The 14234-nt window shown below is 41.3% G+C and overlaps 1 protein-coding gene across 2 annotated transcripts in view; it reads left to right on the top strand.

Annotated features, from left to right (window-relative positions):
- Nucleotides 1-14234, top strand: part of EXPH5 (exophilin 5) — a 146400-nt gene that overhangs the window by 117273 nt on the left and 14893 nt on the right. For both annotated transcript variants that reach the window (XM_077483963.1, XM_077483964.1), the window contains 2 exons: nt 5336-5396; nt 7315-7435. In XM_077483963.1, coding sequence (XP_077340089.1) covers nt 5336-5396; nt 7315-7435 — 182 coding nt within the window. The remainder of the gene's footprint in view (nt 1-5335; nt 5397-7314; nt 7436-14234) is intronic.

Raw genomic sequence — 14234 nt, 5'->3', positions numbered from 1 at the left:
CCTGTATTCCCAGTTTGATACACCTATGCAGTTCTGCATTCTTGTAATATATATAGTCACTTAGGCACTAGGTGGAACCATAATAGTAAATGTAGATGAACCGGGACCTGACTTAACCGGTGGAGAGCTGTCTCCACCTTACTCGTCTTTTGGCTCTTGAAAAAGATCAAGTACATTCCACCAAAACACCTGGCAGGGGACAGCAAGTTTGTGATTGTGCCTTATCTGATTAAGCTATACGTGTAAGAAGGTGTCTAGTACTCTTCCTCATCACTTGCTATGAGCCGATGCAGGGACAGACTTCATTGGTGTGTAAATTGATCCCTGTGTTATTGAACAATAAAGGATTTTGGGATGGAGCTTTGTTTCAGTTTAGAGCAGGGGTCTCCAAACTTTTCAAATGAAGGGCCAGTTTATTGGTCTACAGACTTTAGGAGGGCCAGATTGTGCCCAGCGGGGGCAGAAAATGTCCCTGGCCCGGCATCAGTGAGAATAAATATGGCCTTAGGTTTGGTGGTCAATGGGAGGAGTAGTGTTCCTAATTAGTAGCAGGAATAGTATCCCATTATTGGTATTGGGGGAAGAAATAGTGCACCATTGTTGGTATCAGTGGGACGAATAGTGTCCAAAGGGCCACATCTAGCCCTCGGGCCACAGTTTGGAGACCCCTGGTTTAGAGGATGCAGAGGGATAGAGTCTTGTTGCGTGTTGGAGTGCTGGGCTCTCCCGTTCCCATAGAACAGTGAAGAAGCTACACAGACCACCATAGAGTGTGATCACCAGTGAGGGGGTAACAGAAACTGGGTCAATTGCATTTGGAAATGTGTGTTTACTTGTTCCATGTAACTGATTTAATGCTAGAGCCATTGCATTAGCAGGGTCTGATTTACCACCCGGCACGGTAGGCAAGTGCCTATAGGCAGGAGAGTCAACATTTTTTGTTATTATCAACCATACGTGCTTTATCTTATCAGTAGGAATTGTATATAGGTTCCGTAGCCATTTTATGCACCCTCATTTACACAGTCACAATATTTTAAGCCAAGTAAGAACAACAATATACAAATTGTATTAAGAAACCTCTTCAGGTTGGTCCACCTTTGTTCACACTACTCCTGGGTGCACACCCAGCTCATTACTGCGAAACAGAATTAAAATAGTAGATGACCACGCTTCCAGTAAAGTTTTTTTTTTTTTTTTTTTTTTTTCATATATGCCTATTCTTAAAGGTATACAAAGAAAAACCGAGACCTCTGACATATTTACCACCAAAAAGCAAAATAATCGTAAAGTTGCTTAATGATTAAGCTTGAAATATACCAGGGGTCACTGTCTTCATTAGTGTAACCATTTTTATGGTTTTATATGTATAAAGAAGTTGTTTAAACTTTACTCGATGTGCTGTCCTACAATAGTTTATTACGTTCTGCAAAATAGATGTTCCTAGCAGAAGGGTATCCATTGAGTGCCTACAGGTTGTGTCTTTTCCTATTCAATGTGTGGTCAAACAGCTGAGCCTCTTCATCATACCTTATGTATTGAGGGGCAACTCCATAGTTCTCTCTCCACCTATTCATATTAATGAGCATGTGTTTTTAAAGTGTTTTTAAAGGTTAAAATAAACGGTGCATTCTCTTTTTAAAATTATGTAATCTCTCCTGTCTGTATTGTTTATCTGTTTGCCGATGCTCTAATTTACCTGGTTGATCCTGCCTGCACCACTCCAAGTAAACTGACCATGGTAGCATGGCAGCCAATCCATGCTACCGTGGTCAGTTTACATCTTGCGTCATCCTGCTAAAGATACAGTGCTGTATAGGCAAGTGTATTTAAAAAAACAGAACTCAGTCCATTCCAGCTTGATTTTATCAGTTGGTAACAGCAAGGGTTACAACTACTTTAAGGCTAGGTTCATACTGGAGAATGCATGTAGCTCACAGCAGGAGTCCGGTACATCTCCATTTACAGTTTCGGGTCCAATTTCAGCCCAAGTTTTTGGCTGAATTCGGACCTCAAAACGACCACCACCATTTCATGTAAATGACGCATATAAAGAACCTGAGGTTCAAATTAACAATAGTAATCAAACTAAGCTAATAAAAAAAAAAAAAATACAATGAAGCCATAGGATTTTTTTTTAGGGGTAAGGGTACCAACACCGACATAAGCAGTTGCTCTCCCCTACTGTTAGCTGAAGTGTTGTGCCTATTGTTGCTGCAGACATGAAGGAATGTGCGCACAGTGTATTGAACATGTTTTGTGTTTTGGGCGTTTGTGTTGCCTGGTGATCACAGTCATCTGCTCTATGACTTGTCTCTTGATTTCTATGCACATGGCGATAAAGACGCACTTTAGCAAGTAAGAACCTGATCACCAAGATGACTGACAGGCTGCAAAGCGGCTGTGCCTTTCCCTCCAGAAAAACTTAATAATTATAAAAAAATAAAGTTGTGGAGTGCTGGAAGGCAGGGAAGGACAGTATTACCATCCACTCTGATTTGTTGTCTGGGCTTTGGCTTCACTTCCTGCAGATTAATTTGTGGATAAAAAGGTTTTCTGTATATGCTAGTTGTACCTTGCTGCAAACAAGGTTAGTAGGGTCTTATAAACTGTCTCCTTTTATGTTTGATTTTTAATTCAACAATTTTATATATGGTTTATTAAAGGTTAGCTGCACCCTAATAAGCAAATTATGCTTCATTGCTAGTAAGAATCACGTACTGTCTTCTGATATCTCCTGTTGAATTAGCTGGACTGTTACTATATATGATTTATATAGTGTCACTAGTTTAACCACTTGCTTAGCAGGCCAGTTTTGACACTTCTCTCATATACGTAAAAAAAAAAAAATTGTGTGTGTGTGTATGTATATGTGTGTATATATCTATATATATATATATATATATATATATATATATATATATATATATATATATGTATATATCTATATATATATATATCTATATATATATATATATCTCTATCAGTTTCAAACAGTAGAGAATTAAGGCTTTTATACAGCAAAGTTCCAGTTTAACTCTTGGGTTTCCCTCACAGGGATTATCCAAGTCTCTACGAAATCTCAAGATTTCAGGTCCCAAGCCAGGTTTTACCAACTTCTAAGGAAACTGCAAATCCAGTTTCCTTTATATAAGACAAGCACCCTGGAGCCCCTTAACCTACCCTGATGAGAACCCTGTGTGACACAAAATGCTTTTCACACCATGGCAGGGCACAGCAATCAAAAAATATGACGGACCGTATAAATACATTGCAGTTCAAGACAAAAGGGTTGGGAGGATCCTGATCGTGAGAGCTTACAATCTCAAAGGGAGCAAAAGGGTAATGACTGAATGGGGATGAGTTAATGGAAAAAAAGGAAAAATTCAGTTGTTTGGTAGAGGCAGGATAAGCTTCCCAGAAAATGTGTTTTCAGGCATTGCATAAAGGCAGATGGAGTAGAAGATAGCTGGAGACATTTGGGGTAGGGAGTTCCAAAGGATGGGAGAGACTCCTTAGAAGTCCTGGAGACAAATGTGGGAGCTGACAAGGAAGCTAGAGAGCAGGAGGTCTTGGAAGGAGCAAAGTGGATGGTGTAAGTGTTATTTTTAGGTGAGGTTGGTGATGTAGCTCAGGGCAGAAACAGAGTAAGAATAAGGTAGGGGAGTCTGTTGACAGTATTCATGATTGATTGAAGGAGAGAGAGCCTGTGTAGAGGTAGGTCAACAAGGAGGGGAGTTGCGGTAGTTTAGGCAAGAGATAAAGAAGTGAATTTTTGGAGATGGTGTGTTCATATGTACAGTGGGGAAAATAATTATTTGATGCCTTGCAGATTCTGTATATTTGCCCACTTACAAAGAAATTAAGGGTCTCTAATTTGAATCATCGCTCCAACAGTTGTCTTTCTCACCAAGCTTCTTGCCGATGGTCTTGTAGCCCATTCCATTCTTGTGCAGGTCTAAAATCTTGTCCCTTATGTTCTTTGACAGCTTTTTGGTCTTGCACATGATCGCAAGGTTCGTGGACAAGAGATTCTGTGGACAGGTGTTTATTATACACATAACAGGTTGACGTTAGGAGCACATTTGTAAAGAGGGATTTCACTGTAAAATAAATTATTAAAAGCCAGCAGCTACAAATACTGCAGCTGCTGACTTTTAATAAATGGACACTTACCTGTCCCAGGATCCAGCGAAGTCAGCAGCCGAGGCCGATCGATCGCTCGGCTCTCGGCTGCTGCCGCCGCCATTTTAGGTGAGGGAATCGGGAAGTGAAGCGCAGCGGCTTCACTTCCCTGTTCGCTACTGCGCATGCGCAAGTTGCACAGCGCAATAGCAATGGTCCGCGCTGTTTCTGGGACCAGTGTGTGTGCCAGCAGACAGCACGCTGGGACAGGAAGAGGCATAGACTCCCGTGGGAGTCTATGCCCAGAAGTGGGTGCAAATACCTGTCTTAGACAGGTATCTGCATTCCCCTCCCCCCTGAAAGGTGGCAACTGTGACACCGGGGGGGGGGGGGGGGGTTCCGATGAGCGGAAGTTCCGCTTTAGGGTGGAACCCCGCTTTAAATTGACAGGACTAATCTGTGTACCATATGAGCACATACTGTAGCCAGTCTGAGAGAGCCAGAATTATTGTTGATTGGTAGGGTATGTAATACTAATTTTACTCACTGAACTGCAACTCCATTTATAATATTTGTATTATGTGTTTTTTCTGGATTTTTTGTTAATAATCTGTCTCTAGCATTTAAAATACACCTACCGGTATGCTAAAATTATAGACTCTTCATTTCTTTGTAAGTGGGCAAACTTACAAAATCTGCAGGGGATCAAATAATTTCCCCACTGTATTCCTTTTATTCATCCTGCATTTTTCAGCTTCGGCTGTACAACATTCAAACAGCATGGAGGTGCTTGTGGTATGTTTTCTGTATCCCATAGTTCAAACCTATGCATGTACTTTGCAGGCATTTGCACATGTATTGCTATCACTATATAGACCTCCCTCCTGCATATCCATATTCAAGAGTTACACGCCTTTACTGTCTTGATGTGGACTTACATTTCTGCAAATACAAAATTTCTGGTGCCCATTTAGGTCACCACACTTGGGCACTCAGCCTTATTCACCAGTGCACTGGCTTCTTCATTGGAGAATATTGTCTTTTACAGTAAATGCTTACTACATATAACTGCAAGTTAGCTTGGTGTTTTATAATTGCTTTGTACTATTTGATAATGTTGACTGGCTTTTGTTACACTGCTTTATTTCGTACCAGGTTCTTGGTATGATATTTGAAAAATCATCATCATAAGGTCTCTTTTTCCCTGTAGATTCAACATCTTCTCAACCTTAAACCGGCCGCCTCCGAACACTCAGCCAGTGAAAAAGAAGGTGGGTGAGGTTGCCAGAGATTCTACCACAATTGGCTGAATTCCATCATTTGAAGCATTTGTAACTATCGTTGTAGGCCTCACATATCAAGTGCTTTAAATAAGGGTTTCAGTACCCTCCATGCCATCGGGTATCTATTCTCTTCACTAAGAACACGAAAGGGAGACTTGTTGATAGGGGAAAAACAGGGACATATCATCATAGAGGTGCTTCATACACGAGGACCAGTATTGGAAGGTGGCTGATTTTACAGTTTGCTTTGTTTTGAAATGCCTCTCTGTCATTGATAGGCATTTCTATATTATAGGTGGAATTAGAGATCTAGATGTGACACACAATGTATAGCCTACACTCTCAATGTTTGTGCTCCCCAGAAGCCAGTAGGTCCCATTGAAGTCTACTATGGAACCTGTGAGACTTCTGCATCTGCAAGGCAAAAAGACAGAACGGTTACCCAAAGGCAGTGGAGTTCAATAGGGCCTACAACCAATAATTGGGGTTTATAAAACACATAACCGACATGGTGCTCATGCACACTGCATCTCAAATAAGCTGCTCCTACAGGCTTTTAAGCTTTTTTGAGCTCTTATTATTTCTGCCTGGAAACTCCCCTCCATGTTAGTCAATGTGTCCATGCACACTATGGTGTTTTCAGGAATTTACAGGCATATGAGCTTGCAGGCAGAAAAAAAACCCACCAAACTTGCGTTTTTGAGAGGGGCTTTGGAAAAAAAAAAAAAACATGAAAAAGCACAAAAAATAATTGGAAAAATTAGATGAGGGGAGGGTTTGTGGAACACAAACCCTTATGCTCGAAAAAGCTCACAAAAAATGCAATAAAGATGCCAGAGCACAAAAAAGCACAAGCTTCTTCAAGCTTATCGTTGTGAATGATAAATCTATAAAAAAGGTTCTTGGTGAATAATATATCCACTTCAGGTCCAGGCCTTTTCTAGCACTTATTGTTTACATGTAACAATCAGTATTTTTACTAGAGAAATTCTTAGAACCCCAAACAGTATATATATATATTTTTATAAATGAGAAGCAGAGACCCTAGAGAATAAATTGGTGGTGTTTTTTTTATATCACAGTATTTATATAGCGGTTTTTCAAATGCAATTTTTTGGGAAAAAAGTTCACTTTTTAATGCAAAAAAAAATACATAACCCAATTTTTTTGTAAAATATGTTACGCCAAGTAAAGATATCGAACTTTAAAATTGTGGACACCTGTGCAACAGTGGCAAACATAAATTTTACTATCCATAAGCAATGCTTTAAAAGCCTTTATAGGTTACCACTTTAGAATTACAGAGGAGGTCTAATGCTAGAATTACTGCACGTGATCCAATGTTCGCGGGGATGCCTCACTTGTGTGGGACCATCGCTTCATGCATGCGGGACTGACGCATGCGTCCGCCTATGCGCATGGGAGGATAGGGGCACTTTACAATTTTTTTTTTAATTATTTATTTTTACACTTTTGCTGTAATTTTATTTTTTTATCACATTTATTGCTGTCACAAGGAATGTAAACATCTTTGTGATGGCAATAGGCATGCAACAGGTTATGGAGAGATCTGGGGCCTATAAGACTGGTTTCTGAACATTAAGGCTAAGTTCACACTGGTGCCATATGATTTTGATCCAGTTTTAGGTACAATTGTATTATGCAAATTGGATGTGGCTTGCATATTCTATGAGGCCAAAATCACACCAAAGTAGTACAGGAATCTTTTCCAAAATCGCGCAATGCTTAGTTTTATTGATGCGAGTGGGCATCATTAAAAACAATGTGATTTTCATTGTCATGTAATTCTGTGCGACTCAAGTCGCACCTGAAATGGCACTATTGTGAACGGAGCATAAATAGTTGACTGATTTTATCATGTTTCCTTTTATATTCTTCTGTGTAGTTTGAAATCTACCAGTCAGCAAGAAGCGTAAAACAGATTGCCAGCTTTTTTGAGTCCCATCAGAAAAAAGTGAATCAAAATATCCCATCTGATGTGCAGCTGCAGAGAGAAGCTTTCCAAGGTAAGGAGGGGCCATTTTAACATCTACTGTTATAAAGAAACTAGTTCTGCATTAGAAAACTGCAAATCGTTTATTATTTTACACCAAACCAGAGAAATCAGCTTGTACCTGCTTAGATTGGAACAACTTCCAGGGATAATGCTGCTTAGCAATTTTCACACAACATTATCTTTTGGACATCCGCCCTCTGGAAAAATTACAGTACTGGCTTGTAAATTTATTTTTTCCAAATCTTCTTATTGAAAGTTTTATCATTTACAGATTTTTACAACCAAGGTAAACTAATTGTTCTCAGCCAGTCACTATTAAACACTGTTAATGAAAAAAACAAGCTAGTCTGAATATACTTTGGAACATTCTAAAGCCGACCGTAGATGGTTAGAATCTTGGCAGTTTTCTGCTTAACCGGCAGATATTCAAACCATCTATGGGCAGGCTGATTGTACATAAGTCGATCCATCCAACCAGCGCTTGTCTGATTTTATATACGCAATTCTTTCCAGCGGCTACAGCCAACAGCAGTAATCGCTGGAAAGAAAAGCCGCATCATCCATGGCCTGTCTTAAGCTGTTAAACCAATGATGGCGAACCTTGGCACCCCAGATGTTTTGGAACTACATTTCCCATGATACTCAACTACGCTGCAGAGTGCATGAGCATCATGGGAAATGTAGTTCCAAAACATCTGGCTTGCCAAGGTTTGCCATCACTGTGTTAAACAGTGTTAAAGTGTTTGTAAAGTCACTATGTCACTTTACATGTATGCCATGCAGATATGCAGCCATTAACAATAGTGTAAGTGTTTGTTAGAAATGAAAAGGCTTAATACCATTTCTGACACCACAGCTGTGCGGTCACGTGATCCCCCTGTGCTGGCCAGCCTTGATCTACAAAGAGAGGGGAATCTCTGCCCCTCCTGCTTCTCTCCATAGATTGAGGCCGGCCAGCACAGGGGGAATCACGTGATCACACAGCTGCAGTTTCAAACGGTATTTTCGCCTTTCATTTCTAACAAACGCTTACACTATTAATGGCTGCATATCTGCATGGCATATATTGATATGTACTGCATTATAAAGCTGAATAGAGGTGGGAGGGGTGAGGAGTAAATCGATCTCATGCTGCCAGGGGGGTGGGGAGAGAGAGAGACTGTCATAGGAGAGAAGAGAGCTACGGGGACAAGGCACATAAACTGACCACGGTAGTCTGGGCTCAGCAGCCATGATTATCGTAATCAGCAGAGGCAGGGGGACTCAGGGACTGGCAGGATCAACCAGGTTTATTACCAGTTAGGAATAGAAGAATTGCACAGCATAGGCACTGTGCTGCTGTTCATGCCTTAAAGGAAAAGGATCTTATTTTTATTTTATTTTTTTGGGGTTACAAACAATTTAATGCTCAACTTTGGGCAGATAGAAAAAATACACTATAATATGGTTGTAAAAGTATTTAATAATAATAATAAAGTTAAAGTGATATTAAAGTCTGTTTTTTTTTTTCCGTTAAAAATAACAAACATGTTATACTTACGTGCTCTGTGCAGTGGTTTTGCACAGAGCAGCCCAGATCCTCCTCTTCTCAGGTCGCTCTTTGATGCTCCTGGCCCCTCCCTCTTGTTGCGTGCACCCGAGCCGAGCCACAGCTCCCTGTGTCCATTCAAATACAGAGCCACAACCTGGCCATGGCTCGGCCTGCCCGCTTTCTCTCCTCATTGGCTCAATGCCTTTAACAGCAGCAGGAGCCAATGGTGCTGCTCTGCTGTCTCAGCCAATGAGAGAGACAGCCGAGTTTGTGCAACATCGATGGATCTAGATGGACCTCATGCAAGTATTAGGGAGGCTCCTGCACACAAATGTATAGGATGCATTAAGATAAACCTTCTGCCTTTATAACCACTTCAAACAAATCTGCCTTGACATGAACCTCCCGCTATCCATTACAAAGCAGCCATCAGACTTGGAGAGAGAGGGGCAGCAGTAGGTGCCAACAAAGGGAGAGAGCAGGAGAAACAGACTTAAACGTGTTTGTCAGAAATCATGAACCAGACCGAGACAGAAGTACAATTAAAGAGGAGGGCCGGTTTTAAAAAAAAAACTAAAATTAAAAGTCAGCAGCTGCAAACACTGTAGCTGCTGACTTTTAATAATCACACTTACCTCTCCAGGGCGCCCGCGATGTCGGCCGCCCGAGGCTGACCCGTCCCTCGGTCTCGGGTCCCGGAGCCTTGCGGCTTCACTGCCCGTTTCCTACTGTGCATGCGCGAGTCGTGCAGCGCTTTGTGAATGGGACGCGCTGTGTTCTGGGACACACAGTTCCCAGAACACAGCGCGACCCATTACCCAGAAGACAATGCGACGAGGAGAGAAGAAAGATGATCTCTGCGGAGGAGGAAGAGACAGATTAGGATGATGTGCCTATTAACAGGCATTTCTGGTAAGTTAAAAAAATAAAAGAATTTTCTTTTTTTTTTTTTATGATTTTTTTTCTAATTTTTTACGTATTTTTTTCAGGGTGGCCCTCCACTTTAAATCACACTTGTTATTTAATAAAAAGATAAAAAGGTAAATAGAGTAAGCGTAGTCAAAGCATAGCCAGAGTCCAGTGACCGGATCGAGTAGTCAGCCAGTCCAGGGATCCAAGTGGAGCAACAGCAAGCAGGATAAGGAGCCGGAAGGGATGTCAGTAAGCCAGTCTTTAAACAGAACCGCAGGAGATGGTTTCTTGTGATGTGACCAAGGCAAAGGCAGAGATGAAGTGAGATGGACAGCTTTAAGTAGGCAGGTCAGATGAGCCAGGATCGGGAACAGCTGGTAACTGGAGAGAGATGAGAGCTGGCAATTAGCCGACAGCTGAGCAGCCAGCCCAGAGAAGGAAGGGCTAAGCCAGCTCTGACAGTTTGTTGCTGCTCCATTATTATTCAATCCAAATTCTATAGGTGCAGAGATGACTAATACTGTATTCTTATTATAGTCCTCCTTGCCCAGCCAGTCTTACACTCACCTGCCACTGAATCGGCAAACCCTAGGCAATGAGGCCAAATTTTACCAGCTGACCCAGCACATGTGTTCCTATGACAAATTAAGCTTTGTACACACAATGAGACTATCGGACAAATGATTGTTTGTTTTTTGCATGCTAGTCTCATATTTAAAATCAATAGGTTATGACAAAAAACAACTTTGGAATGTGTTGTAATGTAATGCATTCTTTCCCTTCTGAGCATAGGTGGTCTTGGTCTTCGGATTTTTTTTTTCTTTTGGATGAATACTGTAATTTTAGCGTTTGTGCCTCCTGAATACATTCAGATGAAATGTCATGATCGGCTCTCGAAAGAGGTGTACTACCGATCAGATTATAGGACAATCTGATTGATTTTTCTCATCATGTGTACTAGGCATTAGTCTGAAGTATGATCTTGTACTCAGAAGGGCTAAGGAACCCTTGGGCCAGTTGAGATTTTGACAAGCCAATGTGCAGCCTCATTGTATATACACTATATTACCAAAAGCATTGGGATGCCTGCGTTTACACGCACTTTAATGGCATCCCAGCCTTATACCTCGTACGCACGTTCCAATTATCAGATGATAAAAATCGCTTTCGGATTGATTGTTGGATAATATGATCATTAGTACACCGCTTTCAACAGCCGATCACGACAGTCCGTCCAGCAAAATCCAAAGGAAAAACTTTGCTCAGACGTCAGCCCATGGTACGACATTCGTTTAATCAGTACAGTATGCATCCGCTAAAAATGGATAGACGACCACCACGCATGATTGGAAACACGAAAATAAACCAGAAGGACAAAGGGGTCACACGTATATTTGACATCATTTCAAATACATAGCTACGCACAGCGGAATGTTTTTCCAAAATCTTACGACAAAAATCGTACTTTTCGTAGAGCACATTTTGCATTGTTGTATTTGATATTCATTTTATGCAACAAAATGCGAACAATACGTCGTACCATAAACGGAACGTATGTACGCTGCATTAGTCTGTAGGATTCAATATTGTGTTGGCCCACCCTTTGCAGCTATAACAGCTTCAGCTCATGTAGGAAGGCTGTCCACAAGGTTTAGGAGTGTGTCTATGGCAATGTTTGACCATTCATCCAGAACCGTATTTGTGAGGTCAGGCACTGATGTGGACAAGAAGGTCTGGCTCACAGTCTCCGCTCTAATTTATCCCAAAGGTGTTCTATTGGGCGGAGGTCAGGACTCAGGCCAGTAAAGTTGCTCCAACCAAAACTCGCTCATCCATGTCTTTATGAACCTTGCTTTGTGCACTGATTGTGCAGTCATATTGGAACAGGAAGGGGCCATCCCCAACTGTTCCCACAAAGTTGGGAGAATAAAATTGTCCAAAATGGACACCTGACACCTTAACAGTTCCCTTCATTGGAACTAAGGGGCCCAGTGCAACCCCTAAACAACCCCACACCATGATCCCTCTCCAACAAAATCAAGGTCCATAAAGACATTGATGAGCAGGTTTGGGGTGAAGGAACTTGACCGGCCTGCACCTCAACCTGACCTCAACCCAATAGAACACCATTGGGATGAATTAGAGTGGAGATTGTGAGCCAGGCCTTCTCGTCCACATCAGTGCCTGACCTCACAAATGCGCTTCTGGAAGAATGGTCAAACATTCCCATAGACACACTCCTAAACATTGTTGACAGCCTTCCCAGAAGAGTTGAAGCTGTTATAGCTGCAAAGGGTAGGCCAACTCATTTTTGAGCCCTATGGACTGAGACTGGGATGTCTTTAAAGTTCATGTGCGTATAATGATGTATCTTGCTGGTTCGGGAACTGTTGAGTGGAGGGCTGTAGGTGCAGTTTTACCCTTGGGGGGGGGAAGTAGTATCACATTTCTGGCTGTGCTGTATGGCAAAGGAGTACAAAATTGGCTGGACAGAATTACACATCCTTTGGCAGATTTGCTCACGTGTGTTTTGAGGTTTCCCTTGCATTCAGCTTTAATAGTTATACACTTTTATTTTTATTTTTTTTGTAATGGGAAAAAATTTCCATCACATCTCCATTTTTTTTTCTCTAAGGATACGATTAATGATAGTTGGATTCAATCAAGAAAATAGTGCATATTTTGCATTTGCAGCTCCTGCACGACTTTTTTGTAATTCCCCCGTGAATGAATCTATTTCTCAGCCTCTGCAAATCCAGGCTCTGTGCTATAATTGGTAAATATAGTACAAGAGCAATATTATGACAGTGACTCATACATTCCTTTTTATCTAGGTTAGTCTAGGAGGGACCGCTGTCCCATTAGAATAGCAGCTGAACGGCAACAAATAAAAATGTTTTCTGCAGTACTGAGCATGGAACAACTCTGTGCTTGTGGGGTGTGTAACGTTCTGTATTATGTGTTTGATGACCAGTGATTTATAGCATCATCACATGAACATAATTATTTTCACATCTTTTCCTTGGCTGCTCATTTTCTTTTTATTACACATTGTGGATTGTTTTCATTTTTTATTAAGGTTTCGGGTGTTGGGTGGTCACGTGTACTGTGATTAAAACTTGAACTTGCCAGTACAGCTACAGATCCATCGATTATTCTCAACCTTTATGCCAGCCTTATTAGGTTTATTCTTTTGCCCACAGTCTGCCCCACCACCATTCAGCCAATATGAAGTGTAATTTATATATATATATATATATATATATATATATATATATATATATATATATATATATATACACACACCACACACACACACCCCACACACACACACACACACACACTATATAATAACGATTGGACCCTGGGCAAACGTGTTTTTTTTTCTTGGCTCCCCCTCATGCAATTTCACTCTCCACCTGCTCTTAGACATACAATAAATAGCAGCAAGACTCAATCGTTTTAAAGAATCAGATAAGGCAGAAATTGCGATTGGTTGCCAGAGGTTACAGTGTATCATTGCCGCTCACTGACTGGCTACTAGAGGTTGAAGCACACATTATGGCTCACTGATTATTTGATAGCAGTTACAGCACTTGTGGTTGTTGATCAGTTGCTAGGGATTACTGTACATCAACACTGATCACTGATCGGTTGCTAGATGTTACCAGAGATCCTTACCGTTCACTAATTGGTTGCTAGAAGTTATTGAGCATTATTACTGCTCAGTGATTGGTTTCAAGAGGTTAGTGCACATCATCTCACTGCCTGAACACCATGGACTGAGCAGGTGAGGGGACCCATCAATAGACAGAAGACTCCTGGGATCAGTGACAATGCTGGGGGGTTGATGGGATCGGTGGCAGTGATGGGATTAGTTAGGAGGCAGTACACTTTGACAAATTCTGAATCATGTAGAGCAAAGCTGGGAATCTTTGGCAAGAATATAGTGGGGGATTCTACACTGACCACTAATGTAATGGGAAAATTACAATCGCCACCAAAGTGAGGGGGGATTTACACTGACCACCAATGTGAGTGGGAATTTGCACTGACCACCATGTAACAGGGAATTTTACACCCCCCACCAATATCGAGTGAGCGCTGTAATAAAATCAAAAGGTGCTTTAACAAAGTATTCGTTTAACCACTTCAGCCCCAGAGCATTTGGCTGGTCAAAGACCAGAGCACTTTTTGCGATTCGGCACTGCGTCTCTTCAACTGACAATTGCGCCGCCATGCAATGTGGCTCCCAAACAAAATTGAGGTCCTTTTTTCCCCATAAATAAAGCTTTCTTTTTTGTGGTATTTGATCACCTCTGCGGTTTTTATTTTTTGCGCTATAATAAAAAAAAAAGCGTAAATT

Source organism: Lithobates pipiens, unplaced genomic scaffold (assembly GCF_037356315.1).
Source record: "Lithobates pipiens isolate NorthernLeopardFrog02 unplaced genomic scaffold, aLitPip1_a1.2 Scaffold_16, whole genome shotgun sequence".
In the NCBI taxonomy this organism is placed as follows: Eukaryota; Metazoa; Chordata; class Amphibia; order Anura; family Ranidae; genus Lithobates; species Lithobates pipiens.
This window is presented reverse-complemented; position numbering and strand designations above follow the sequence as displayed.